This window comes from Urocitellus parryii, chromosome 5 (genome assembly GCF_045843805.1).
Source record: "Urocitellus parryii isolate mUroPar1 chromosome 5, mUroPar1.hap1, whole genome shotgun sequence".
Taxonomy (NCBI): Eukaryota; Metazoa; Chordata; class Mammalia; order Rodentia; family Sciuridae; genus Urocitellus; species Urocitellus parryii.
This window is the reverse complement of record NC_135535.1, coordinates 118,122,814-118,147,663: the sequence shown is the minus strand read 5'-3', so window position 1 is coordinate 118,147,663 and position 24,850 is coordinate 118,122,814. Positions and strand designations below refer to the sequence as shown.

General features: G+C 50.1%; 1 protein-coding gene across 2 annotated transcripts; it reads right to left on the bottom strand.

Moving 5' to 3' along the window:
- Positions 1-294: 294 nt before the first annotated feature.
- Slc6a12 (solute carrier family 6 member 12) lies at positions 295-24,648 on the bottom strand. Of its 2 annotated transcripts, XM_026410971.2 has the most exons (17): positions 24,629-24,648; positions 24,145-24,290; positions 22,236-22,314; positions 19,882-20,154; positions 15,245-15,379; positions 12,175-12,315; positions 11,335-11,422; positions 10,149-10,281; positions 8,731-8,865; positions 6,646-6,749; positions 6,147-6,271; positions 5,673-5,785; positions 5,024-5,161; positions 4,183-4,285; positions 2,369-2,469; positions 1,907-2,077; positions 295-779 (listed from the first exon to the last, which is right to left on the bottom strand). In XM_026410971.2, exons 4-17 carry the CDS (start codon positions 20,093-20,095, stop codon positions 636-638), a joined length of 1,845 nt encoding a protein of 614 aa, XP_026266756.2. In that variant the 5' UTR covers positions 20,096-20,154; positions 22,236-22,314; positions 24,145-24,290; positions 24,629-24,648; the 3' UTR covers positions 295-635. The 2 variants fall into 2 exon arrangements, with proteins under 2 accessions (XP_026266756.2, XP_026266757.2); XM_026410972.2 differs by lacking the exons at positions 22,236-22,314; positions 24,145-24,290; positions 24,629-24,648 and having other exon boundaries at positions 15,245-15,342; positions 19,882-20,063.
- Between the last annotated feature and the right edge of the window lie 202 nt (positions 24,649-24,850).

Below are 24,850 nucleotides of genomic sequence, written 5' to 3'. Positions count from 1 at the left end.
GGTTGTGGGGAGAGCAGGGAAAGGGGTGAGGAAGGGAAGAAACTGTGTGGGAGCAAACAAGAGGCCTCCTCACATGCCCCTGTCTCCGTGAGACCCATGGCACCCCCAGGGCAGAGAACGTGGAAAGCAGCAAAAGGCCTGGAAAGGAAATCCGTCAGTGGGTATGGGCTGGCCGAGGGGATCCCAGGCAGGACGCAGTCTGAGGAGAGCCCCCACCCCACCCCTCCACAGAAGGGACCTCCCTTCCTCCCTCCCACCCCAAGACAGTGTGACTGGGCAGATATGGAGCAAGGCAAAGAACACCAGCAGGTGGCAAAGGTGGTCCACACGTGGTTGTTAATTAAGGCAGGGCATGGAGGGAGGGACACGGGCCTGAGCACACGGACACCAGGTCTGAGTCATGACTCTGGCTCTAAGAAGCCAAACAAACTTGAAAGTCCCTTTGCCTCTGGTCTTCAGTCTCCTCATCCGAGAAGTCAGCGGGTTGGGTCAGAAGTAGATGACAGATACAGCCACGTGGCGCACTGCCAGGAGGACAGTGGGTGGCCTCCGGGTGCAGGTGCCCAGGGTTCCCTCCGATGTTCTCAGCAGGACAGAGGAGAGGGCTGTTCCCTCAGGGCGGAGGTGGACACTTCCTACAAGGGGGTCTCCTTCTCCCCAGCAATCAGCCCTTCCTTCGTGAGGGGGAGCCTGCAGCCTCCGTTGGTGCCTCCGTCAGGATGCCGGTGCTGCTTGGGCTGTGGCAGGCTGGAGTCGGGGGTGACGAGCTGTCGCAGGCGCTGCGGAGAGGAGAGGAGAGGCGGTGAGTGCATGCTTTTGGTGAGGGAGGAAAGGATGGCTCCTCATGTGTGAGCCTGGGCTCAGCTCAGAGCAGGGCATACAGGGACAAAGAGTGTTTCAAGAGAAGAGTCAAGAACACAGCGAGGAGGAGGGCACTGCCTGGCTTCCGGTGCAGGTCCTGCTCCCAACCACCTGCACACCCCTAGCAGCTCACTCAACTCCTCTGTTCACGAGATTGCCTCAGTTTCCTCATCTATAAAATGAGGATAACAGTAGAACACACTACACTGTTTAGTGATCAATAAGTGCATATTTTTTGTTATTACTATCACTACCATTCTTTTTATGACTCTTGGCATGTGCTCATAAGTATCTATTGTTTTTCCTGTTATCAGTGGTACAACTATTACTATTGCTATTGACACTGGTCCTATCTCCTTCCCTCTTCTCTCTTTGAATGCAGATGTAACAACTGGAATCATAACTGCTTTTGTGTGACTATGAAGGGATAAGCATGATGAAATGACATTGGGTTCAGGATGGAAGCACAGAAATAAAGGAAGAGTCTGGTCCCTAATGTCCCCTTTAAGCAGCCAAACCAAATGCTATCAGCCCCTGATTGATTTTCTTGATATGTCAAAGAACAAATAAACCTATTTGCTTAAACTGTTACAGGGTGGATTTTCTATTACTTGTAGGCCAGACAGACTTTAACAGATGGAACGTCTTTGTGGGTCATTAGCCATAGCCTCCGCCAGGAAGGCATGTCCCAAACTCCCAACAGGGAGCCTTTTTCAGTGTCTCCAAGCAGGCTTAAGATGAAAGGAAGTCAGGAGCCTGTGTGTGGAGTGAACCATGCTTACCAGTTTTCCAAGAGCAAGGTATCGATGCTCTTTAAGCTTCTGTGTCTAGGTCTCTCTATGTTCTTGTAACTTGGCTTCCCTTAACCCTTTACAGTTTACCCTTGATGATCTACCAGAGGTCAAGAAGGTTTCTGAAAGTAAAGCCATTGGACCGGTCAAAGCCCTTCTCTTTGAGATTCTGTGAGGCCACAGGCCCCCCCACCCCACCCCACGCAGAGCCTGTGTGTGCAACCAGCCCGTCCTCTCTTGCGCCCGGAACCTACCTTCTTGAAGGAACCCTGGGTTCTCAGGAGGGTGATGACAATGAAGAGTGGGACACAGGCCATGGAGGAGAAAGCCAGGAACCAGCCGATGGAGTACCCCCAGGGAGGGTACACGTAGACGTTGTTGTATCTGAGAGGCGTGTACTTGGTCAAGGAGAAGACGAAAGTGGCCTGGGAAGAGGAAAGGGCAGATGCGGATGAGACAGAGGGACATTCAAAGTCCCTCCCTGGCCACTTGAACAGCCCAAGAAGAAGACAAGCAGGATGCACTGTGGTGCATCCCAGGTGGGACAGGAAAAGCCACTGCAAATCGTGACCCAAGGCATCACTCACAAGAACTGAGGCAGAAGGAGACAGAGGTGGGGCAGGGGGAAATGGGGGTCCATAAGTCAGGCATCGCCCCTCACCCCACAAGTCTTCTGGGGGCAGGAGGGAGGAAGGGGAAGCAGACTGGGCACATACCAGGCAAAGCCCTGGGGTCAGGAAGAGCCAGGAGATCTTCACCAGTGGCCAAGGCCGGTAGCCAATCATGTCCTCAATGTTGTCATAGAAACGGTCCGCCCCTGACCAGGTCCACCGTGGGGAAAGAGGGTGAGAAGAGCTTCATGGGTCTTTGGGAAAGACTGGCCTGGCTTCTTCCCCACCCACCCACCCACCCTGGGATGGGAGACAGGAACAGCTGTGAATGAGATGTGCCCCTGGAACCCCCGTCAGAGAGCAGGGAGCAGGGGCTGGTACCATCTCTGACTTCCTGTGTAAGGATGGAGTGGAGACCCCCACTCTCCTCCTCACACAGGAAAGTGTGAGCCTGAAACGGGGCCCAGTGGCAGTGCAGATGCTTGTTTACCTGTGCCACAGACATGGATCTGACTGGGGTCAGAGCAGCGAGGAGCCCCGTGCTCACACATACTATACCAAACTCAGGGTTAGAAAATTACAGGACAAGGGCCAGGATCCCAGACTCCAGGGGAACTACCCCTGCGTTCCAAAGGAAGCATGGTAAGGTTTGATTTACGCTTTGGGAAAACCCTGGTTTTGTTTTTGTTTTGTTTTAATGTCCATAGGTTTCTACATTTGCTTAGGCAGAGCTGGTCTTCTCGCAGTGAAGAACCAACCACTCCTTGGAAAAGCCACGTGGGGGACTCCTCTCCCCACACCCCTAGGACCTCCCCACTGATCACTGCCATGTGAAACCCCACCATGAAAGAGTCATAGCTTTCACTTCTAAAAGCCAAAGTTAAAAGCCAGATGTTGCCAGGTGGGTATCACAGTCTAAGACCTCACTGTGATTGAGTTTATCAGATCCTCTCTGAGAACAAGATTTGGAAAGGGGTAGAAGAAAAAAACAGAAAACATCAGAAGCTTGAAGGGAGAAGGTGAAGAGAGGAAAGGACACCAAGCAGGAAGACTTAGGGCAGCAAAATAATCAGCCCTCCTACTTGTAACTTCACCTTGAGTCTTTTGACATGGGTACTGTGACCCCAACCTGGTCCCAGTGGAGCTAGCAGACCTGGGGTATGACAATGGCCCTTCTACTTTCTAGCTGTGTGAGGTTAGGCAAGAGATGCCACCTCTCTGAACCTCCCTTTCCCCTGCAAAAGACTGTCATAGAGATTCTGAGATTGTGAGAGAGAAAGTGACCAGTACAGTGCCTGACACAGAGCACACGGCTCAATTAAAAAAGGTTTCTTTTCCTGGTAGTCAGGCATAGGGATGGCAGGGCATTAAGGCATTCCACAGCACTGCTGAAGGGCCCCAGGATGTTGGTGGGAATGCATGGAAGGCAGAATTCACTGCAGTGTGAGAAAGAAATGTGTAGTAGCCTCGACGGAAGAGGTTGCTTCAAAACCACGAGAATGAGCTTCCAGCCTGTGGAAGTATTCAAACAAAATCAGGTGACAACCTGGTTGTTTGAAAGGGAACACGGGAATCTGTGAAGGGTCAGACCAAGTGACCCTGACAGTCCCTCCGACTGGGGTTCTACTGGCGAAGGGCATCAGGCCGCCTCTGCGTCAAGAGCACCCTGCATGGCTATTGATCACTCCTCTCTCTGGTCAAGGAAATCTGTCTTGTCATTGTCCCAGCTCTTGCTGCCCTCAGGAGAGATGCCAGGCTGCCTGGCCGCGGCTCACCTTCCCAGGAAACAGGAACAGGACGGTGATGCAAAGGTTCTCGGGAAACACTCACCTCTTGGTCCAAGCAGACCCTGTCCTTCGCCGGGGCCTCCCCTGCCCCAGCCTCCTCCCACTCGGTCCTCAACCTCTCTGCCTCCTTACCGTACACCCAGCTGATGCAGATCACTTCGAACACGGAGAGGAAGAGCAGGCATATGCCACTGGAGGCATAGTAGTCAAACAGCTGGAAGATATACATCCCGCCCTGTGGAGCAGGGAGCAGGGCTGAGGCCTGGGGCCAGGGCGCTGGCTGCAGGCTCCTCCGGGGTGGCAAATCCCCACCAGGGGTGCCATCCTGCCCTGCCCAGGGAAGTTACTCCTTGCATCTAAGAGGATGCTGGCCCTACCTTAGGTCCTTCAGTCAACATCCCTGCATCCCATCCTCTGGGAATGGACACCCACCTCCCTCTGTTCCTTTTGGGTTGGGGTATGCCACTCCCTGCAGCAGGCCTGAGTTAAGTTGTGACCCTGACTCCTGCCACACTCAGGAGAATGGGGTTGGTTGGATGGGAAAAAGTCAGCTGGAAGTGGTACCAGCCTTCCTGGATATCACAGGAAGAAAACCTGCCTGAGGACAAAGTTACCAGAGGAAAGGGGAGCCAGGAGAAGGGACCGTGTCATTAATGCAGCTGGATCCAACTATACCTAAAATCCAACTATCTCTAGACTTTGCAGCCACCCAACCCCCATTAATTCCCCTTTCTGCTTAACCCAGCTTGTATTTGGTTTCTTCGAGACCTAACTAAGGTAGACAGATCCCATCAAGCAAGGCTGGTACCACTTCCAGCTGACCTTTTCCCATCCACCCAAGCCCTGCGAGAGAAACTGAGCAGGTGTCAATGCCCCACTTAGCAGATAAGGAAAGAGTGGTTCTGAGAGGGGCCAGCAGTGACCCCAAGTCACCCTGTGATGAGCCTCAAAGCAGGCTAACCATCCAGCTCACCTCGGTGACCATCAGGAGCCCTAACAGGTAGCACACCACAGCAATGGTGAGGATCAGCAGCTCGCGCCGCCTGCTCTTCCGAAGCTGCCTGGGGAACATGTCCATGGAGGCTGTCACCAGGCACTCCATACAGACAAACTGTGGGCCAGGAGGGGAGCTGGGGTGAGGGGAATGTGTGGGAGGCCGCCAGCCCCTGCCCAGCGCTCTCCCCGCCCAGCTCTGCCCTGGCCCTTCTCATCCCATTTGTCACGAGAAGGAGTCGGGGGTCTGGGTGAGGCCAGCCCTGCCCTTGTCCACAAGAAGGGGTCCCAACAGGGAGGATGGAAGGGGAGATCTATCCTGCCCAAGGTAGGAGGCTGGCACTGTGCTGGTGCTGAGCATCTGGGAGAGGCTGGAGGGTGTTGGGGGACACCTGTGTATGTGGAAGGCTCCAGCCTTGAGAACAAAATGGGCACCCCCTCCCCCACCAACACACACACAGAAGAGGGTCTCGAGGCCTGGGGCCACCAACCAACCACAAGCACGAGCCCCAGACTGTAGAGAAGGGCTCAGATTCATGGGTAGGAGGAAAGGAGTGAGAACAGTGAGGCCAAGACAAGCAGAAGCCGGAAAGAAGGTCACCCGGGCAGGGCTGGGCTGGGTGACGTACCTGGCTATCCAGCCCCAGGAATATGAGCATGAGGAAGAAAAGGCAGGACCACAGCGGGGACAAGGGCATCATAGTCACAGCCTTGGGGAATGCGATGAAGGCCAGACCGGGACCTGCCAGGCACACAGCATGCTCAGCTGATCCAGGGTCTCACTGCCCTCAGCAGAGCGCTGATCCCCTGCACTGTCCTGTCCATGTCACGTGCACGGCTAGCTCAAGACAGGGCTAGCTCAAGATGGCAGGGTGAGTCCGCTATTCCACTCCCTGAGGACAAAGCCATTCCTTCATCCGTGCACACACACGTCAGTCCATCCACTCCACTCTTCCCCTCTCCCTCCTCCTTCCCGTGGTTCCAAAAACCTTGCTTTGTGCCAAGCACTGTCCTTCCCAGGCTAAAAGGTTCATGCCACTCAGTTTCTAGGGCTCCGGTCCTCTCTCCTTCCCCTCAGGTCCCAGGCAGACGGGGGCACCTACCTGACTCGGCCACTTCAGAAATGGGCACCCCCTGCTCTTGGGACATGAAGCCCAAGACGGAGAAGACGACAAACCCCGCCACAAAGCTGGTGGCACTGTTGAGGAAGCAGAGGGCGATGGAGTCCCTGTGGGAGTAGATTGATGCAGACAAAGGTGGGGAGCAAGAGAGGAAGAGTCCCATCAGGGAGGAGAGGAGGGTAAAGAGGAAAGAAGAAGGCAGAAGGGGAAGCACAGAGATGAGCCAGGGAGGGAGAAGGGAGAGAGAGAGACAAAAGTCAGGTGTCAGAGGAGGAGGAAAAGAAAGAAAGAGAGAAAGTGGGGAGAAAGAAAGTTAGCCTGGCAGGGTGTCAGTGGACACAAGGTGCCCCTCCCTGGGCCCAGGACGGTGGGTCTTGGTCTCGGAGCCCACCTCCAGGACTGTGACCCTCTTCGGCTCCCAGAGAGGCAGGAGTCACTCTCGCCCTGCCCCTGCCCCGGCCCCAGCCCTGCCAGTTCTCACTTGTAGCAGTTGTTGTGATACTTGTTGTAGCTGCCCAGGGCCGTGAGGCAGCCCTGGCAGATGGCAAAGGAGAAGAAGATCTGGGTGCCTGCGTCCATCCACACCTGCACGAGACCCCAAGAAAGTGCCAGGGTTAGGAGGGGGTGGCCACGGCCTAGAACCAGGGAAAACAGACCCCTGGCCATAGCCTAGGTCCACCCTTCACTGTCCCCAAGAATGTCAAACCCATGTGACACTAGTCCATGTGACATACTTCCCCTAGTGTCCTCCCTTCTCTCCACAGTGGACTTCTCACAGGCAGGGCCCATTTTCAGTCCTATAGACACTTAGGAAGCACCAAAGACATGTGTGTCCCTTGACTACCTCAGGTGTGGTCTGTAAACTCAAGCTGTACCCAAGATGGGTGAGGCCCACCTGCAGGGCAGAGCTAAGAGTCGCCTGCATTCATTCAAACAGTGTATTTACACCATGCCTCAGGCAGCTGTGACCTGGGGCAAAGAGGCTGCTTCATGAAAATAGAAAGAAAAACCACCAAGACTTCATGGGCATGCAAAAATGTGCTCAGACAAGTCCTAGAGGAGGAAATGCAGTTGGCCAGTAACCATGTGGGAGATGCCCAACCTTGTCCAGAGTTTAAAAAAAAAAAAAGCTAAATTAAAATCATAAAGTGATACTGCTTGGACCTATCAAGTTATAAAAGATTAAAATAAATATTAATCAAATCTTGCAAAGGCCCTATAGGAAGAAGGGTAGCCTCAAATACTGGTAGTAGAAATCTATATTTCTCTAAAGCCAGAACCAGCTGGGTGCAGTGACACACACCTATAACCCTAGAGGCTCAGAAGGCTAAGGCAGGAGGATCACAAGTTCAAAGCCAGCCTCAGCAACATAGCAAGGCCCTAAGCAACCCAGCCAGACTCTGTCTCTAAATAAAATATTAAAAAGGGATGGGGATGTGGCTCAGGGGTTAAACACCCTGGATTCAATCCCCAATACCAAAAAAAAAAAAAAGGCTCTTTAAAGCCAATACCAACCACAGGTTCAACCAACCACAGCAAAAATATTCACCCCAAAAATGTACCTCTACTGAACATGAACAGATTTTTTTCTTAAATAATACAGTATAACAACTAATTTTATAGCATTTATATTACAGTAACTACTGTAAATTATCTAGATATTATTTAAAGTATACAGAAAAATTGCATTGGATTATATGCAAACACTATGCCATTTTATATGCGACTTAAGCATCCAAAAAATTGGTATCTGTGGGGGCCATAGAACCAATCTCCCATGGATACTGAGGGATAACCCTATATTTAAAAATAGATATCACCACCAAGTGCAGTGGCACAGGTCTAAAATCTCAGCAACTTGGAAGGCCAAGGCAGGAAGATCACAGGTTTAAGGCCAGCCTCAGCAACTTAGTGAAACCTTGTCTCAAAATCAAAAATAAAAAGAACTGGGGATGTAACTCAGTGACAGAGTTTCTCTGGGCTCATTCCCCAGGAGTGGGGGAAAAAATAGATATCACCTAAATGTCCAAGGGCAGGATATGAGCTCTAAGAGGGCAGAGAGACTGCCCTCTATCCACTGATCTATCCCTGGCACTAGAACAGTACTTAGCACTTAATGGGTCCTCAGTATATTTTTTTGAATAAATAAATGACTAATGAATGGATGAGATATTATGCAGGTGTTAAAAATTACATTTACAGGTGAATTTGACGGCACGGAAAAGTCTCATAAGTGAAACAAGGATAGATGTGTCTATATATATATATATATATATATATATATATATATATATATATATATATCAAAACACACACATACGCCAACCACATAGTGAAAATGGTTGGAAGGAAATATCCTAAAATGCCGACAGAAACTGTACCTGAATGGAGGGATTATAAGAGATTTTAAATCTTTTTCAATTTTCTTCCATGTTATCTAATTTTTCTCCAGTGGGCATCTCTTGCTTTTTTACCAAAGGAAAAGCAATAGAAGACTTTCAAATGCAGACTGGGTTTGGGGCAGGACCCTCCACCTCAAAGGTAAAAGGTCCCACATGGTGCCCACCTGGGGGTCCTTGAGGCGGAGCAGGTCTGGTCTCAGGTAGTAGATGATGCCCTCATAGGCTCCAGGGAGGGTGACACCTCGGATCAGTAGGATGACCAGCATCAGGTAGGGAAAAGTGGCTGTGAAATAAACAACCTGGAAGAGAAATAGGCCAAGGTCACTCCCGGTGGAGACCTGGCAGCCAGGCAGCCAGGACCCGGCAGAGAGTCTCCAGCGGTCGCCCCCACCCTCAGGTATCGCCAGTCACACAGAGCTCACCACCAGGTTCCACCATCATAGAAACAGCCTGGGGGGAGAGCACGGGGAACTTTCCACACCTCCCCTACACATTCCAGTGGCTCTGCTCCCCAGCCCAGTGTGAGACACACATCAGCAGGGCAGGGGGAGGGGCAGGGACTCATCTGAAACCCAGAAACTAATTAGCCTTCATCCTTCAACCTGGCTGCTCTCCCCATGGCCAGGGTGAGGGTGGGACCGGCCCTCACAGAAAAAGTGGCCAGATTTGGACAGTGATTTGCAGGAAGATTCAGACTGTACTTTTCCAGGCTTAGGGTTGGGGAAGCAGCCGTGGCCTGAGCTCAGCAATCCTAGGGACTCACAAAAGGTGTTCCACTCTGTCCCTGACCACACTCAGCTCCTTACCAAGGGAGCGAGTGGCCTCATCTGTGTGGTTAGGACTACCATGATTCTTATCATTAGTATTGCTTTTATTTTCACCACAACCCAAAGAAGAGGGGGCTGCTAGGGGAACAGCCTAACTGTAGGGCTGATCAGAACAGTCAGCATCCTGCCATTCCTGGCTTTCAAAAACACCAAGCAGCATCTTAGGCTTTCTGTGTTGGAAATCAAGCTCAAACCCCAATTCTCTCTATATAATAAACCCACTGTTACCCAGTTTTGGCTTGAACCCCATCAGCAACTGGCAACTCACCACCCCAAAGACATTTCTGTTTGTGACTTGTGCTAAAAATATTCTCCATATGTATTAAATTCAACAAGCAGTTGAGTGGATGTAAGAGTGTGTGTTCCTAATTTGTGCAATATATACACAAAATGGCTACAGACACACACCTACATACCTATGAAAGGAACTAGGAGGCAACACAGAGAAAGTCAACAGGGATTAGCAGATCCAACTGCCATCATGCTGGTGGCCTGTCCAGTGATTAGCTCCAACAGTGGAACTTTTATGGTTCTTATTTTGTTCTGAATATTGCTTACATAAACAGGTCTTTTAAAGTCTGTTGAAAACAGAAAGTGTTTCCTTGTATTGAGCTAAACTTTGCCTTCCTACAACTTCCCTCATCCTCACCATGCACCTCCCCTCTACCACTCTCTCAGTTCTCCTGAGGGCCCTCCAGGGGTCTCCATGGACTTTGGGGGCCACAGAGAGCCCAACAGGAGCCTGAACACCTCACCTTGCCCGTGGACTTGACCCCCTTCCAGATGCAGAAGTAGCAGACGATCCAGGCAAGCAAGAGGCACAGGGCCAACTCCCAGCGCAGGGTCCCCAGGTCATGGATGCCCGGGGTGATGCCTAGAACCCGTCTCCTAATGGATTGGGAAAAATTAAAAACCAGGTGAAAAGCTAAAAAGGATGATTGTCTATCATCACGTGTCCTGATTCTTAGAACTGACACCACAGGCCTCACACTCCAGGGCTTCCTCCGCTCCCAGCCCTGCTCACCTTCCCTGTGGTCATGCCATGTTCCCACCTGTGGTCTGTATGGCCCTGGCTGTTAGAAGACCAAATCATCATAATCCCATAGGTATCTGTGTCTTTCTAACTCATCCAGATTTCTCTGTTGTACAGATAGAGAAAAAGAGAGTGGGGATGGTGAGGAACGTAGAAACAACACGTCCATGGAGAGTAGATATTTGTATATGCAGGGTGATGGGCCAGAATGCGAGTATCGCAGGGAGGGGCTGAACCCTAAAGTGTTGGGCTCTAGAGATGTGCATGGGGAGATGGAGATGTGGGTATGACTGAGAGAGAACTTTAGGTGATCAAGGGCCTGCATGCGCGAGGGTGTGGGCAGACACAGGGTGTTGGTGAGCATGTGTGGGGACCTGTGAGAGAAGGGACGTGTGGCGTGGTGGAGGTGGAAGTGTGCGTGATCCCATGGTAAGGTGAACATGTGAGCGGAGGGCCTGCCCATTTCTGTGGTATAAATACTCCCACATTGGCCAGGGTCAGGTTGCCAATGTGACATCACTGAATACAGAGTTTGGAAGAGATGATACAGTGGGCTCTCCTGGAGCTGTGGAGGCTGTTTCCAGCACACCATTGGACATGTGTGGGGTGGATGTGAGGGTGTAGGTGGATATTCGTGAGACTGTAAATGATGTGGAGAGAAAAATGTGAGTCTATGTGGACTCATGTGGGTCTGGGGTGAGTGTAAGGGGACAGGTGGACAGCGTGGGTGGATGTGAGATTGTTCTCTCATCCTTCAGTGATGGGGGGTAGGAGGTGCATGAGTGCTAGAAAGCATGCACAGAGAGTCTTAAACTTGCACCCCAGACTTTCCAATCCGCACAATTCAGACATGCAGACTGCCTCTGCTTAGGGGCCCCTGGCATGTGACAACCAGGCCCAGCACCTACTCCCAGAATTCCATGACAGGTGAGGTGAAGTTCGCAGAATGGGTCACTTTGCTGGCTCCAGAGTGGTTCAGAAAGTCCATGCAATGCTCTGTTGGGGAGAAGATAGAGTGCATGTCAGTTAGGGACATGATGGGGAGAGATGTCCCCACATCCAATCCCCCCCAGCCTAGGGGTCCCTAACATTCTAGTCGACCTTTGGACTCCCCACTTTCCAGAGTATCAGAAGTGAACTTCTGAGGAGGTTCATGGGACCAGCTTCTCCTCCTCATGTGGCCTGTGCTCACTGCTCTGGTTCTCACCAACCTCTGGCACCATCCAGACTGAAGATGATACAGCCCCAATATGAGTCGTTCACAAGGATAACTATCACCCCCATCTACAGACAAGGGACCAAGGCCAGGTGCAGCTCTTCCTGGCCTGATGCTGCTCACATGCTTCTCCCTCCCACTGTTACATAGTTCATTGTCTGTTTCTTCTACCCATAATGCTTTGTTCTGGTTGAACTATTTCTACAGCTCTACAGTAAGCTCAGAAGAGGGCTGGGTCCAGGTTGCCCTTGCTTGGCCTTGGAGCGGTGTTTGGCACATAATAGGTGCCCAGTAAATATTGTTAAATGATGAATGATCACCTCTTGCTACAAAGCCCACTGGGTTCTCACAACTGTACTTCATTCTCCCAGGGGCTGGTCTAAGGGCCCCCAGAAGGATCAGCCAGCAGAATGGCACCAAAGCCCATATGGGGTGGCTTTGAGGCCAATTCTGCCATATGCTGACCATCACCAGCCACCATGGCCCAACCTCAAGGGACAGACACCATCCCAGGGGCTGAAAGAATGGATACCTGTGTTCCAGTAATTGGTGCAGGTTGTCCAGGGTAGCTCAGAGGTGAAGGAGCTGAACAGGTAGAAGAGGGCCCAAGCGAGGATGATGATGTAGTAGATATTCAAATAGGACTCGATGACCACAGACGCCAGTCCAATGCCTTCCAGAGTGAATGGGGGGGGGGGCAGGGAGAATCCAAGAGATAAACATTAGCAAAAAAGTCACAAAGAGCTGCCAGGTGTGGCTACAAGGGTCTTCTTAGAGTTGGGTTTATTCATTGACATGAGAAGCCATTTATAGCCTTTTTTCCAAGTAAGAAAAGCAGGTTATAAATTATCATCCTATACATTCTCCCATTTTTGTAAAACATATTTGAGAGTGTCTATTTTTTTTTATTTTAATTTGTTATATATGACAACAGAATGAGAGTGTCTATTTTTGTTTATGAGAAAACTCTGGAAAGATTTCCACCCAAAAGTTAGCAAGAAGTTCTTGAAGTGATAGGATTTTGGATTTTAGTTTATTTTTTCAAGCTTTTTTTTTTTCATTTTGCTTGTTGCATTTTCTGATGTAATTGTGTATTACTTGCAAAATGAAAAAAACAGGAAGGATAAAGGAGTAAGAAGAGGGAAATGGTAAAAATCTATCTCAGGATAAGAAAAAGAAAGCAGCCAGGAAGAGAGAAGTGGCCCTTGACATGATGTGCCTGGCCCAGCGTCCAGAGCCCCTCGCTGCAAAAGTTGAGCTTCCATTTTAACACTTATCAGGCAGGCTCTGGTTGGTGGGGTACACTTGGTCTCTTTAATGTGCTATAAAAGTGGAATCTTGCCAGGCGTGATGGTGCACACCTCTAATTCCAGCCACTCCAGAGGCTGAGTCAGGAGGATCACAAGTTCAAGGGCAGCCTCAGCAATTTAGCAAGGTTCTAAACAACTTAAGGAGACCCTGTCTCAAAAAAAAAAAAAAAAAAAAAAACATAAAGTGCTGGAGTTGTGGCTAAATGGCTGAGCACCCCTGGGTTCAATTTCTGGTACCTAAAAAAATACCAAATTAATTAAATAAAAGTGGAATCTCCTCACAGTCATTTTAGAAGCAGCATTTTGCCAGGCTGAATGAAAGCCAGCTGGGAGGGGTGGTGGGTGGCGCTCCCCCAGGCCAAAGCCCACCCGGACTTTGTCCACCGGGACTGAGTTCTGGAGAACAGAGGACACAGGCTGATCAATGCTGTTTAACGAAGGCTGTGGCCTGTGTGGAACCACCCGTTAGCCTCAGGGCTGGCTCAGAAATCAATGCTGACCGTGAACCAAACTGCCCCTTGGCGGGAAGAACCCACTCGCGACTGTTTTGTTCTATCCTGGCAAAGGGCGGTTTGCAGGCGTCGTGGTCTCCCCGCGGCCAGGCTGGGGCGCTGCGGGGGCTGAAGAGCCAGGGCTGCCAAGGCCGAGGGCTCCCCCGGGAGCGGTGGGCCAGCCTGGGGGATGTTTCCGGGCCACACAGACTCCCACTCAGACCACGAAAGCACAAACAAGCGGCCTCTGTGCCAGCCTCCTGAACGCTGCGCTCCCCGTGGCCTGGCGGAACCTGACAGGGCGAGGATCAGCTGGTCAACACCGAGGACCGGCGAGGGGCGGGCGGGGAGGACGCGGGAGTGTGGGAGCGACCTGAGGTGATTCAGAAGCTAGAGTGAGTGCAGACTGGGGAGGGGGGTGTGGGTGAGCACAGGGTGCGTTTCCTGTGCGTCCTTTTGTGCACAGGCTGCTGGGAGCTTGCGGGAGGAAGGGACAGTTAGGCAGGGAATGGGCAGGCAGTGAGCAGCTTGCACTCCCACCGCGCGCCGGGAGGGGCACACACCTTGAGCCAGCCTCTTCCGGAGCACCCAGGCCAAGGGAAGCCCAGTAACGTGGAAGAGGAAAGGAGCCGCAGTCTCACAGTCTCTTCCCCTACCCATCCAATGTCCACCTGCCAGGTACCCCTATAAGGGTGTTCTGCAGAGGCCAGGCTCTACTGCTGCTGCCCAGGAGCTTGCTTGGACCTGGGGTTAGAACTCAGCTGAGTGGGACTTTTACACTACTGCTGAGTTCAGAGCAGAACACCCAGAAACTCCTGCAGCGCCCAGAACTTATGAGTAGAAACTGGTAGGCCAAGCTTTGCTCTGCTCTGCCCCTCACTGCTACCTCCACAAGGACCCCCCTGGATGTTCCAGAAGCACAGCATGAAACAGGCTTCAGTCTTCCCCCGTGTGGTCAGGCACCCAGCCTTACCTAGTAACCAAGATGTTCCTCATGACACCTCTATCCAATTTGAACTGTGCCCAGGAAACCCAAGAACGCCTAGTCCCCAGGGCTCCCTTAGTTACTGACATGAGGGGAAGAGTCCTCTCTGCATTTCAAAATGTGCAAAGAACCTTTGAAGGACAGGAAGACCCCTTGGGCATCCCACTATCCCCCAGGGGACTGGCCAATCAACTAAAGAGGGGTTGGGGCAGGATGCCCCAGGCCGCTCACATTAGTGCCAACAGATTCATTGAGAGAGGAACAGAAGCTGCCCCTGGTATAGTCAAGAGGGAAAGGGTTCAAGTAGATCTGGATTCAAATCCTTTGTGAATGACCCCATTTTCCTCATCTACAAAATGGAACCAATAGTTACCAGAGAATTAGGTGAGAAAGGTGCTTACAAGAGACCTGACACAGGGTAGTGCTCCATAGATGCTAGATATCCCCATCAGCATCATTCCTGTCACTACATGTGTTGCAGGCCCATCTGGGACCATGACATCAACTCAGAAACACTTTCCATGAGGCTGATGAAGCTTGAACTGTAGGGTTCCTCCCTTGCAGGGACCACTCCCAAGCTCTGTACCTGATTTGGTCTTTGTCGTTTTGTCTGTTTTTCTTGACGTGCACCCTCCTTCCCAAGCTTTGTAAGCTTGGGCCCTGAAAAGCCTGGTTCTCACTCAGTGCAGGAGGAGAGTGGATAAGCAAAGGGGACAGTGAGTACGGAGAGGATGATGACAGTGAAGGGAGGGACGCTGGAAGGAGGTGGGCATGAGGACCTCCCCATGTATTGGAAGGAGGAGGCAGAATACTCACCCTGGAAGAGGGGGCAGATCTTCCTCCAGGCAGTGATGCTCCCTTGGCTGGTGTACTGGCCCAGGGCCACCTCTAGGAAGAACACGGGGACTCCGCAGCTGAAGAAGAAGATGAAGTAGGGAACAAAGAAGGCCCCTGCAGGAGAGGAGAGGAGAGGCTGAGCCACACCTTTCTGCTCTCGGCCTGGGGACCCTCCCAGACCTCCAGCACCTTCCTCCCGGGGGCCCAAGATGGCCTCCTCCTTTCTCATGCTGTCAGGGGTGATGGGTGGAAATGTTCCAGACTAAACCCTGAGTGAGGTGGGCAAGGCCTTTGAAAGGAAATGAATGAATTAGGATTAGGGAATAGTAGGTGCACTATGTATTTTCTTAGTGTGCTTCATGAATTTCATCAGTGTATTATTTTTGGAACCAAAACATGTGTTCTGTATAATTTGAAATGCTTATTAAATTATCAAGTTTGGTACATTTTAGAGAAAAACATCAAACAAAAAAACACCTTGGAAACATTATTTTCACACTAGTAATTTTTGGAGTGTTCCCCCACCCCATCAGGCTCTGGTCTGCAGGGGACTCGCAGCAGAGAAAGCTATCACATAATTAGGCACTGACCAGCAGCTACTGAGGGGAGGCCAGGCTAAGAGACATTCAGCAAATGATGTGATGGAATTGAAGACACCCTTCAGCCAGTGCCCACTTTGGTGGAAATCACCAAGGCCGCAACCTCACCTCAGAGGTTCAAATTGGGCAAGTGGATTCTGGTTCATCACCTAATAATAACACCTGGCATTATTTGGTGCTGTGTGTCAGACCCTCTTCTAAATGCTTCACCGACATCAAAATCCTCACAAAACAACCTCCCATGTGGTAAGTACTATTGCTATCCCCTTTCACAGAAGAGAAAACTGAGGCTGGGTTTAAAAATGCAAAAAAAAAAAAAACTGAGGCATAAATGAGGAAACAGAGGCACCAACCCGGGGGTTTTGATCCTGATCTTAACTACTACATCAAAATGCCTCTAAAGTAATCTCTCTCATGTGTAGAAAAAAAATGGGAAGTATAAAGGAAAAAGCTCTGTGAATCCTTCTAGTTTTCTTATAAACACACACATTCATTTCTCTTTTGCAAAATGAGAACCTACTATAGATTATTTGATAACCATTTTAAAAATCTTCATCATGAACCTGTTCATATCAACCAATGAGTCTATACCTATATCATTTATTGGCTGTATAGTATTCCACTATATGGAATTCTAGCATATTTTAAGTACCTTGTTGTTGGGTTTTTCAGTGTACATTAGAAACACCACCACGGTGAAGACCATTGTCCATAGCCTCATGCACTTGTCTAATTTTCTTCTTAATACAAATTTCCAGTAGAGGAATTGCTGAGTCCAAAGATAAACTTTTTTTGTTTTGTTTTGTTTTACATGCATGTGTATGTGTGTTAAAATACATACCACATGAATCATTCTAACCATTTCCAAGTGCACAGTTCAGGGGCACTAAGTCCATTCGAAGTGTTGTGTAACTATCACCCCATCCACCTCCTGGAACTTTTTCATCATCACAAACTGAAACTCTGTCCATATTGAACAGCAGCTCCCCATTCCTGTTCCTCCCCAGCCCCTGGCAACCACAGTTCTACTTTCTGTTTCTATGAACGTGCTTACTCTAGGTTCCCTCATGAAGGTGGGATCAGGGAGTACTTATCCTGATGGATTTCATTTAACGTATCTTCAAGATGCATCATATTGCAGCATATATCACGATCTCCTTCTCTATTAAGGCTAAATAATGTCCTTTGTGTGTATATGTCACACTTGGTGTATCCATTCATCCACTGTAGGACATCTGGGTTCTTTCCACCTTTGGGGATATACCTTGCCTAAAGGTCTTTGGCATGCATTTCACATTGCCCTCCGTAACTCTTATACCAACACGTCCCCCCTAGTAACAGGTGAGAGTGAAGAAGGGTTGATGTCCTCTGGACCAGAGTGCCACCTAACTCTCCACTGAGCTACAGTCCTGTTGCCTCACGTTGGCCTCCCCAGCCTGAGTGCTACTAGAGCATTGGCGAGCACACTGCAATGACACAACTGGCTCAGGTTTGGGTTTCGTGGATGATTGCAGCGCCAGGGCTGAGGGCAGGATTCAGGAGAAAGGACGGAGCTCCGGGGTTCTCCCACAGGGCACTTTCTAGGAGAGCTATGGGGCATGTGGCCCACAGGCCCATTCTGCCAACTGTCAGATGTCCTTCTCTCTAATAAAAGAGACGGCTTCCGTTCTGACTTTAAAATGTGGGCTTTGGTCCCACAGAAGCTGGGGACCTCAGAAGAGCCTCACCTCAGGCTGGTCACAGGTTTAGACCTTGCAGCGCAGAGGAGGACGTTGATTCCTCCATGCTTGGATTTCTCTCTGAGTTTCCAACACACCAGTTCTATAAATTAGCTCATCAAACCCTTACTTGGGCGGTTTAGCAACAGAGCTAAAGTGATACAGATATAATGTCTTTCTTTGGACCTGCCATCTTGGAGGTGACTTGGGCTCAGCCACCAGAGCCTGGGGCCCTGCCTCCTGCCCTCAGGCTCTCTCTTCCAGGTAGTAGGACAAGATGTAAACAGTGAGTTGAGGGCAGTCACCCAACCACAAGCATCGCATTAGCTATGTTCTGGGGCAAGGCCTCCTCTGGGACTTGACAACCCTCAGCTCTGGCTCTAGCAACCTAGATTCATCCACAACACTATGTCCTGGGACAAAGAAAGAGAGCACACCTCTGCCACTCCTAACTGTCTCCCACCATCATCCTGATCCACCCAAGAAATTCCATTTCCATTTCTTTGGAGTCATTAGTTTAAACAGTTCATGAAAACAACTGTAAGTTTTAAAACACATAGCAATTGGGGCTGGGGATGTGGCTCAAGCAGTAGCACGCTCGCCTGGCATGCGGGTGGCCCGGGTTCGATCCTCAGCACCACATACAAACAAAGATGTTGTGTCCACCAAAAACTAAAAAAAAAATAATTATTAAAAATTCTCTCTCTCTCTCTCTCTCTCTCTCTTTAAAAAAAGTAAAAATAAAACACATAGCAACATGTGTAGTGAATACTCATGTAATTTTGTCAAATTACATATAAATAGTATTTAGAAGGATTTCCTAAACCATGGTTATCTCTCAATGTATTTCTTCTTTTTACCCACCTAGAGTATTTCTAGCATTTATAATAAACATATATAATTTCTACCAAAAAAAAAAAAAAAAACAGGTGCCGGCCTTGGTGGTGCATGCCTGTAAACCCAGCAACTTGAGAGGCTGAGACGGGAGGATAGCAAGTTCAAGGTCAGCTTAGAGAGACCCTGTCTCAAAATAAAAAATAAAAAAAGGCTGACGATGTAGCTCAGTGGTAAACTGCCCCTGGGTTCAACCTCCAGTATGACAAGAAAAAATATGAAAGAAAAAGGTAATTTCAAGAGGAAAAAAAAATAATCAGGTCGATCACAAAGGACTATATATTGAAGGGTTCCATTTACATGAAATACCCCAAGTAGGTAGATCCTTAGAGACAGCAGATAATGGTTTCCCAGGGCTGAAAGTGGGGAGGGGGTGAGGGAATGGGGAGTGACAGCTAGTAGACATGACTTTCTTTTAGAGACAATGAATATGTTCTAAAATTGATTTTGGTGATGGTTGCGCTATTCTGTGAATATACTAAAATCACTGAATGGCACACTTAAAAAAATAAATCTGGCCCTTCCCCACTGTGACCTTGTTAACTTTTACTACCGATGCCAAAAAACAATCAAATACGTTTTCTTCATCTGAAAAAAATATATAGACAAGTTATTGTTTCTCCAATCAAAATATTTCAATGGCTCCCATTTCACTTGGAACAAAGAATTCAAGATCTAAACCCATTACTTCTCTGAGCTCATTCTCCTCTCTCATTCAGCTCCACACTGCCTCCTCAGTGTTCCTCAAACAGGTCGTTGCTCTTTCACCCCAGGACCTTTGCACTCACCATTCCCAGTGTTGGGAATGTTCTTTGTCCCGCATGCAACCATGGATTCACACTTTCACCTTCACATCTTTGCTCAAATATTGCCTTCTTGGCAAAACCTTTCCTGGTCTCCCTGTTTCCTGTATCAAATCCCTCTGCCTGCCCCAGTGATCCAGCATTTCCTGTCCCTTATCCCTGCTTTACTTCTTGCCACTCTGCTTATCACCACTTGACATAGTACACATTTTCTTGTCTGTAATCTGTCAGCCTTTGTCAAAATATAACACTCAGAGCGGGCTCTGTTTTGTATCGAGAACAGTACCTGGCACAAGATAGACCTGGAGTAATATTAGTTGAATGAATGAATGGAGTGTGTATGGAGTGATGGAGGACCCAGATTTCTTGGTCCTGCTGTGGCCTCATTTAAAAGTCACCGGATCCCTGTGAGGTATCATCCCCATTTCGTAGAGGGAAACACTGAGGCTGGAGGTGGAGCTGGAGCTCTACCACAGGCCTCCAACTCGTTGACAGCCCCCCTTCCCTGTGACTGCACTGCCCGGGAAGGAGGGGCCCAGGTAGGCACTGCTCAGCCACAGTGCACGGCTCTCCCCACCACGCCTACCCCAGTGTGAACTCACCACCTCCATTTTTGTAGCAGAGATAGGGAAACCTCCAGACATTGCCTAGCCCAATGATCTCCCCGGCCACTGACAGCACAAACTCCATCTTGTTGTTCCATTGGCCCCGATCCTTCACCTGGTCCTCGCCTTCCTGGTCCGACGTCTCTCCCTCCTCCGGGACCCAGGAGACCATAGGAGGCCCATTCTCAGGGACTGCCACTTTTTTGTCCATAGCCAGATAGTGAGTTGGGAGTCCCCGTGGGATGGAGCAAGATGTCAGAGAGGCAAAGTCTGGTGGGAGGAGGAGTGAACTATAAAACCCTGGCACAGACCCCACCGTCCTGCCCTCCCCAGCCCGGTCTTTGCTGTTGGAGTATTGCTTTTCTTCTCCATGGCACCTCTCCATAGAGTTACACTTTGCTCTCAGAGTCATGAGACTAAACAAATGGGGAGCAAATCTCAGTTTGCAGATGTGCTGACAGGAAAGTCAAGCCTCGACAGATAAAGACCAGGCAGGAGCAGAGCTGCCGTGAAAGTCCAAGCCTGGGGCATTATAGACCAAGTGGCTCTTGATCTCTATCACCAGTCACCATCACAGCTGGCTCGTGTGCCCAGATCCTCAGGATTTAGTGGGTGACACTAGCCTGGCCTCTGACCTCCGGGGCAGAAGGAATCAAAGGCTGCCAGAGGTGATGGGGGTCAAAGGGCAGTTTGTCCAAGGTGGCTGTATTGTCCCCCCTCCCAGTTTTGTGCTCGTTCCTGTGCCAAGGTGATGGATCAACTCTGGGTAAACATGGGGCCAGCTAGCCCAGGGTGTCTGATTGGAAGGGCAGGAGAAGGTGGGACCTCAGAACAAAGCAGGATGGGGACTAGAACTGGCACCAGGGCCAAGTATAGGCCTTCAAAGGAGCCCTGTTTCTCTTCTCTCAGTTGCATTTCTGTCATGAGAAAACTTAGGGGGCTATGTGCCAGGAGAGGTCACCAGAGCAATTGTTACTTGGGTAGTGGTCATCTCCAGATGACTCCAAGATGACCAAATGGTCTCCCAAGAGGGAAGCCAGGACTGGGGTTGTAGCTCAGTGGTAGAGTGCTTGCCTTGCACCAGTGAGGTACTGGGGTTGATCCTCAGCACCACATAAAAATAAATAAATAAAAGTACTTATTTAAAAGGGTGGGGACAAGCCTGGTAAGAACTGCCCATCATGGCAGATCACTGACCATCCTTTAATCCCTCCCCTCTTAAAGATCCCCAAACTCCCTGGACCTCCAGGAGAATGATGTGGACCCCTGTCAGTTTTATTTTCCAATCCTCTCATCTGTCAATCACCAAGAGACAGATTGCAGCAGAGTTGTTTCTGCAGCCCATGTTTGCCTTCTCCTCTCTCCACCCATACAGACAATCAGCCTGAAGCCACTTGTGTCTTTATTCCCAGGCAAGTGCCAGGAGACATTGTCCCAGCCTACAGAGAGAAGCACCCATCCTGCCACCCCTCACCTCGGAGGGGTGTTGGGGGAATCAAAGTGACCAGGACTACCCAGTGCTCCATGCTCCTCCGAAGCTCTAGAGAAACACAAGGGAGTCTTTTTATTAAGGAAAAGTCTGTGTTTATTTGTTGGTCCTTTTAACCCAGGCAACAGCCCAAACCCAAGTCAGTTAGAGAGGCGTGGGCAGGAGCCATTTGAGGTTATGGAAATTTTTGAAGGTGACTTGGAGGGTACAGGTTATCCCAGGAGCAGAAAGCATGTCAGGGTAAAATGCTGGGATTGGGACTTGTTCAGAGGCTTCTAATGCAAGCTCAATCCAGGAGGGAGAACAAGGAGTCACCTGGGAATTCAGAGGCCAGGTACAAGAGAGAAGGAGGGAAGAAGAGAAGAAAAGAGGGCTTCATGTTGGGAGGAAGTGGCCAGTCCCAGGGGAACTTAAAGAACCAGAGCTTCAGGTTGAAAGGACAGGGGAGCTCCACCCAGGGGAGAGGCCCATGACACCTGAACCCCAAAATGACCATTGCTAATGAGTTAGACCTGGGGCACCCTAAGGAACGGCCCTTGAATCATTATCAAACTAATGAACAAATAAGTGAATGAAAACTTGGAAACACAGACTCAAAAGCATCAGAGAGGAAACCCGAGATCTCATCCACATTTTGCTAATTACAATAACAGTAGAAGGTTAACATTTGAGGAAGCACTGAGTTAAAAACATACTGATCTCTATGTACATTATTGAATCTCTTCCTCATAAGTCTCTGAAGTAGGTGTTACTATTAGCTCCATTTTATGTATGAGGAAGCGAAGCTCAGAGATTAGAGAACAGTACCTGGCACCTAGCAGGAGCTCAGTAAAACTCTCTTGGAAGGGTGGAATAAACTTACCAAGACAATAAGTGGTGGAGCTGGGTCTTGTGGTGTGACCTTAGTCAACTCACACTTCCTCTCTGAACTTTAAATCCTCCTGGAAGAGAGAAGGACCCCTGCTCAACAGGAATATTGCAAGAGTGGGAGAATAACAGTAAGATCCATAATAAGCAATCACTGTCTTTTTTAAATATTTATTTTAGTTGTAGTTGGACACAATACCTTTATTTTATTTATTTTTTTAATGTGATGGTGCTGAGGATTGAACCCAGGGCCTGGCACATGCTAGGCGAGCACTCTACCACTGAGCCACAATCCCAGCCCCAGCAACTACTGTCTTTGCTTGCCAAGCCATAGGGTAGCTGAGCTCAGGGCAAGCCCAAGCACAAGGTCCCCAAGGGAATGGTCATCAGAAAAGCCTGACTATTTCCAGACCAGAGGTGACTATTTTAAGACCATGATGTTCTCAATAGGTGTCGGGGGGCAGACCTGATGGATAAAAGGAGTAACAGAAAGGATGGATGAAGGGAAAGCTGAAGGAGAGCAAGGACAGAACTCAGTTTGTGCCAAGGATTTGGGTTGTATCAAGGATGGGGGAGGAGACAGGAGAGAACATGAACTGACATGGGGTCATTCATTTTTTTGAAACAAAAATATTATTGGAAGAAGCATGACTTACAGGTAAGAATGAAAAACTGGAATGGCAGAATGAAAGCAAGAGCAAGTGAAAGGAAAAGTTGGCTCAGAGCCCTGGTAAGTTAAGGGGAAACAGACTGGAATTGAAGCAAGAGAGAGTTCAGTTAGACGAGGGGGAGGAATATCCTGGAGGACCTTAGACGTAAAAACAAACAATATGTGGCTATCCTTTGGGGGTTATTTTTAAAAGCCAAAAGGACAGCATAGCCTACCCCCTCTGCACCTTTCTACCTCTCATCTCTTAAGAATGGTTTCACCAGTGTTGTCCACCACAAAGATGACTTCTGGAAATCTTCCCAAGAATTCACCCCAGCTCTGTCCCCTTGGCAGCCCCCAGCATCTCCTCCCCAGACTGTCTCCCTGCTTTATTAAAATGGGGCAGAAGATGGAGATAGGGGATGGTCCTCCCCCCCAAGAAGCAAAGACACCCATGCACACACTGGGCTCTAGTCTTTCAGAGATTAGAAAGTACAAAGCTACTTTCTGTTTGGGGTGCTGGGGGTGTAGATGGAAGGCTGGCCGGGCTCTGGCAGGTGAAGTCCAGAAATGCCGCTGCCTGCCAGTGGCCAGGTCCGGGCTCAGTCTCCTTGGCAGCCTATCCAGTGTGAGAAGGGCCTGGCCACTGCTGCAGCCCACACCCACATACCAATACCCATTCCTACACGCACACTGGTGCCTTCCGTCACGTCTCTTTGCACACACATACCTGTGTGCATGGCACCAAAGCCTGGCTCTGTCTGTAGCCCTTCACACCCCGTGGGCGGCCTGGCTCTGCTGTGGCTGCCCACGCTTTCCCTCACACCGCCCCCAACCTTAGACACAAACACGCCCCTGCTGCCACCCAAGAGCCAGGCTGCTTCCTTCTTTTGGGAGCCACTCGGCTTCCGGCTCACCAGTGACCCTGAAGGGAAGGACTGTCACCCCTCACCTGTGATGGTTAGTTCCCACCTCTCTGGGCACTGCCTGCCTCCCCCACCGTCCAAGTCAGCTGACTGCCCCTCTTTCACCCACTGCCCAGGGCCAGCTCCGGTAATAGACTCTCCTGCTACCCAGGTTTATTCCTGAGCACCCAGTGCTGTGGATGTTGAGGGGCACTTGGTGGCACCCATTGTCCCAGCATTCCCAATACCAGACTTTCTCTTTGGCGTGGGGAATTGCAGTTGCCTACCCCCGCTCCCCAAGACCCCCCTCCATAGTTCTGTGAAGTCCAGCCCCTCCGCTTCCTGCTCACCTCAGTGCCCTGCAGTCAGCTCAGCTCCATACACGGGTCATTCCAGGGACCTGAAAGGGGAATGTTCTCCACCTTCACTCCTGTTCCTCCCAGCACGGACTCCCATCCAAGTTGTCCTGGGACTCCCAGGCAGAAAGCCACTCTCTCTGTGTGTGTGAGACAAAGAGAGACAGAGTATTGGGAAGTGAAGGGACAGAAATACCACAAGTAACAGGAGGGATTGAAGCCAAAAGTCTACGAATCAGGATTACAACATCCAACCTCAGGAAGCCAAGCCCTCTGTCCCTGCCCCCAACCCATGACACTCGCGCTGTAGCCCCCTCCCTCCTGGCCTTTGCCCTCCCAGTGGCACTGTCCCAAGACGTCCTGTCCCCTCCGTAGCTGGGCTGAGCAGGGGAAGGGGCTCAGACCCTCACATCCTGCCCTCATCTCCCCTCTTGTTCTTTGCCCCTTCCCTTTCTCCCTCTGCCCCCCACCACAGTACCATCCCCTTCTTAGGCGAGGGACAGCCCTCTCTTACCAGAGCAGCAGATGCAAGCCACCAACTCCCAGGCTGGAGGCTGAAAACTCGGGAGGGGAGTTGGCCTCCCTGATGAGGGCACGGGAGGAGGGTGAATCATACACTGGAGTTTTCCACCAAGTACCTGCCCTCTGTGGCTTCCAGGCAGAGCTCTAGAACCACTACCTTCTCCTTGGGATTTTCCTA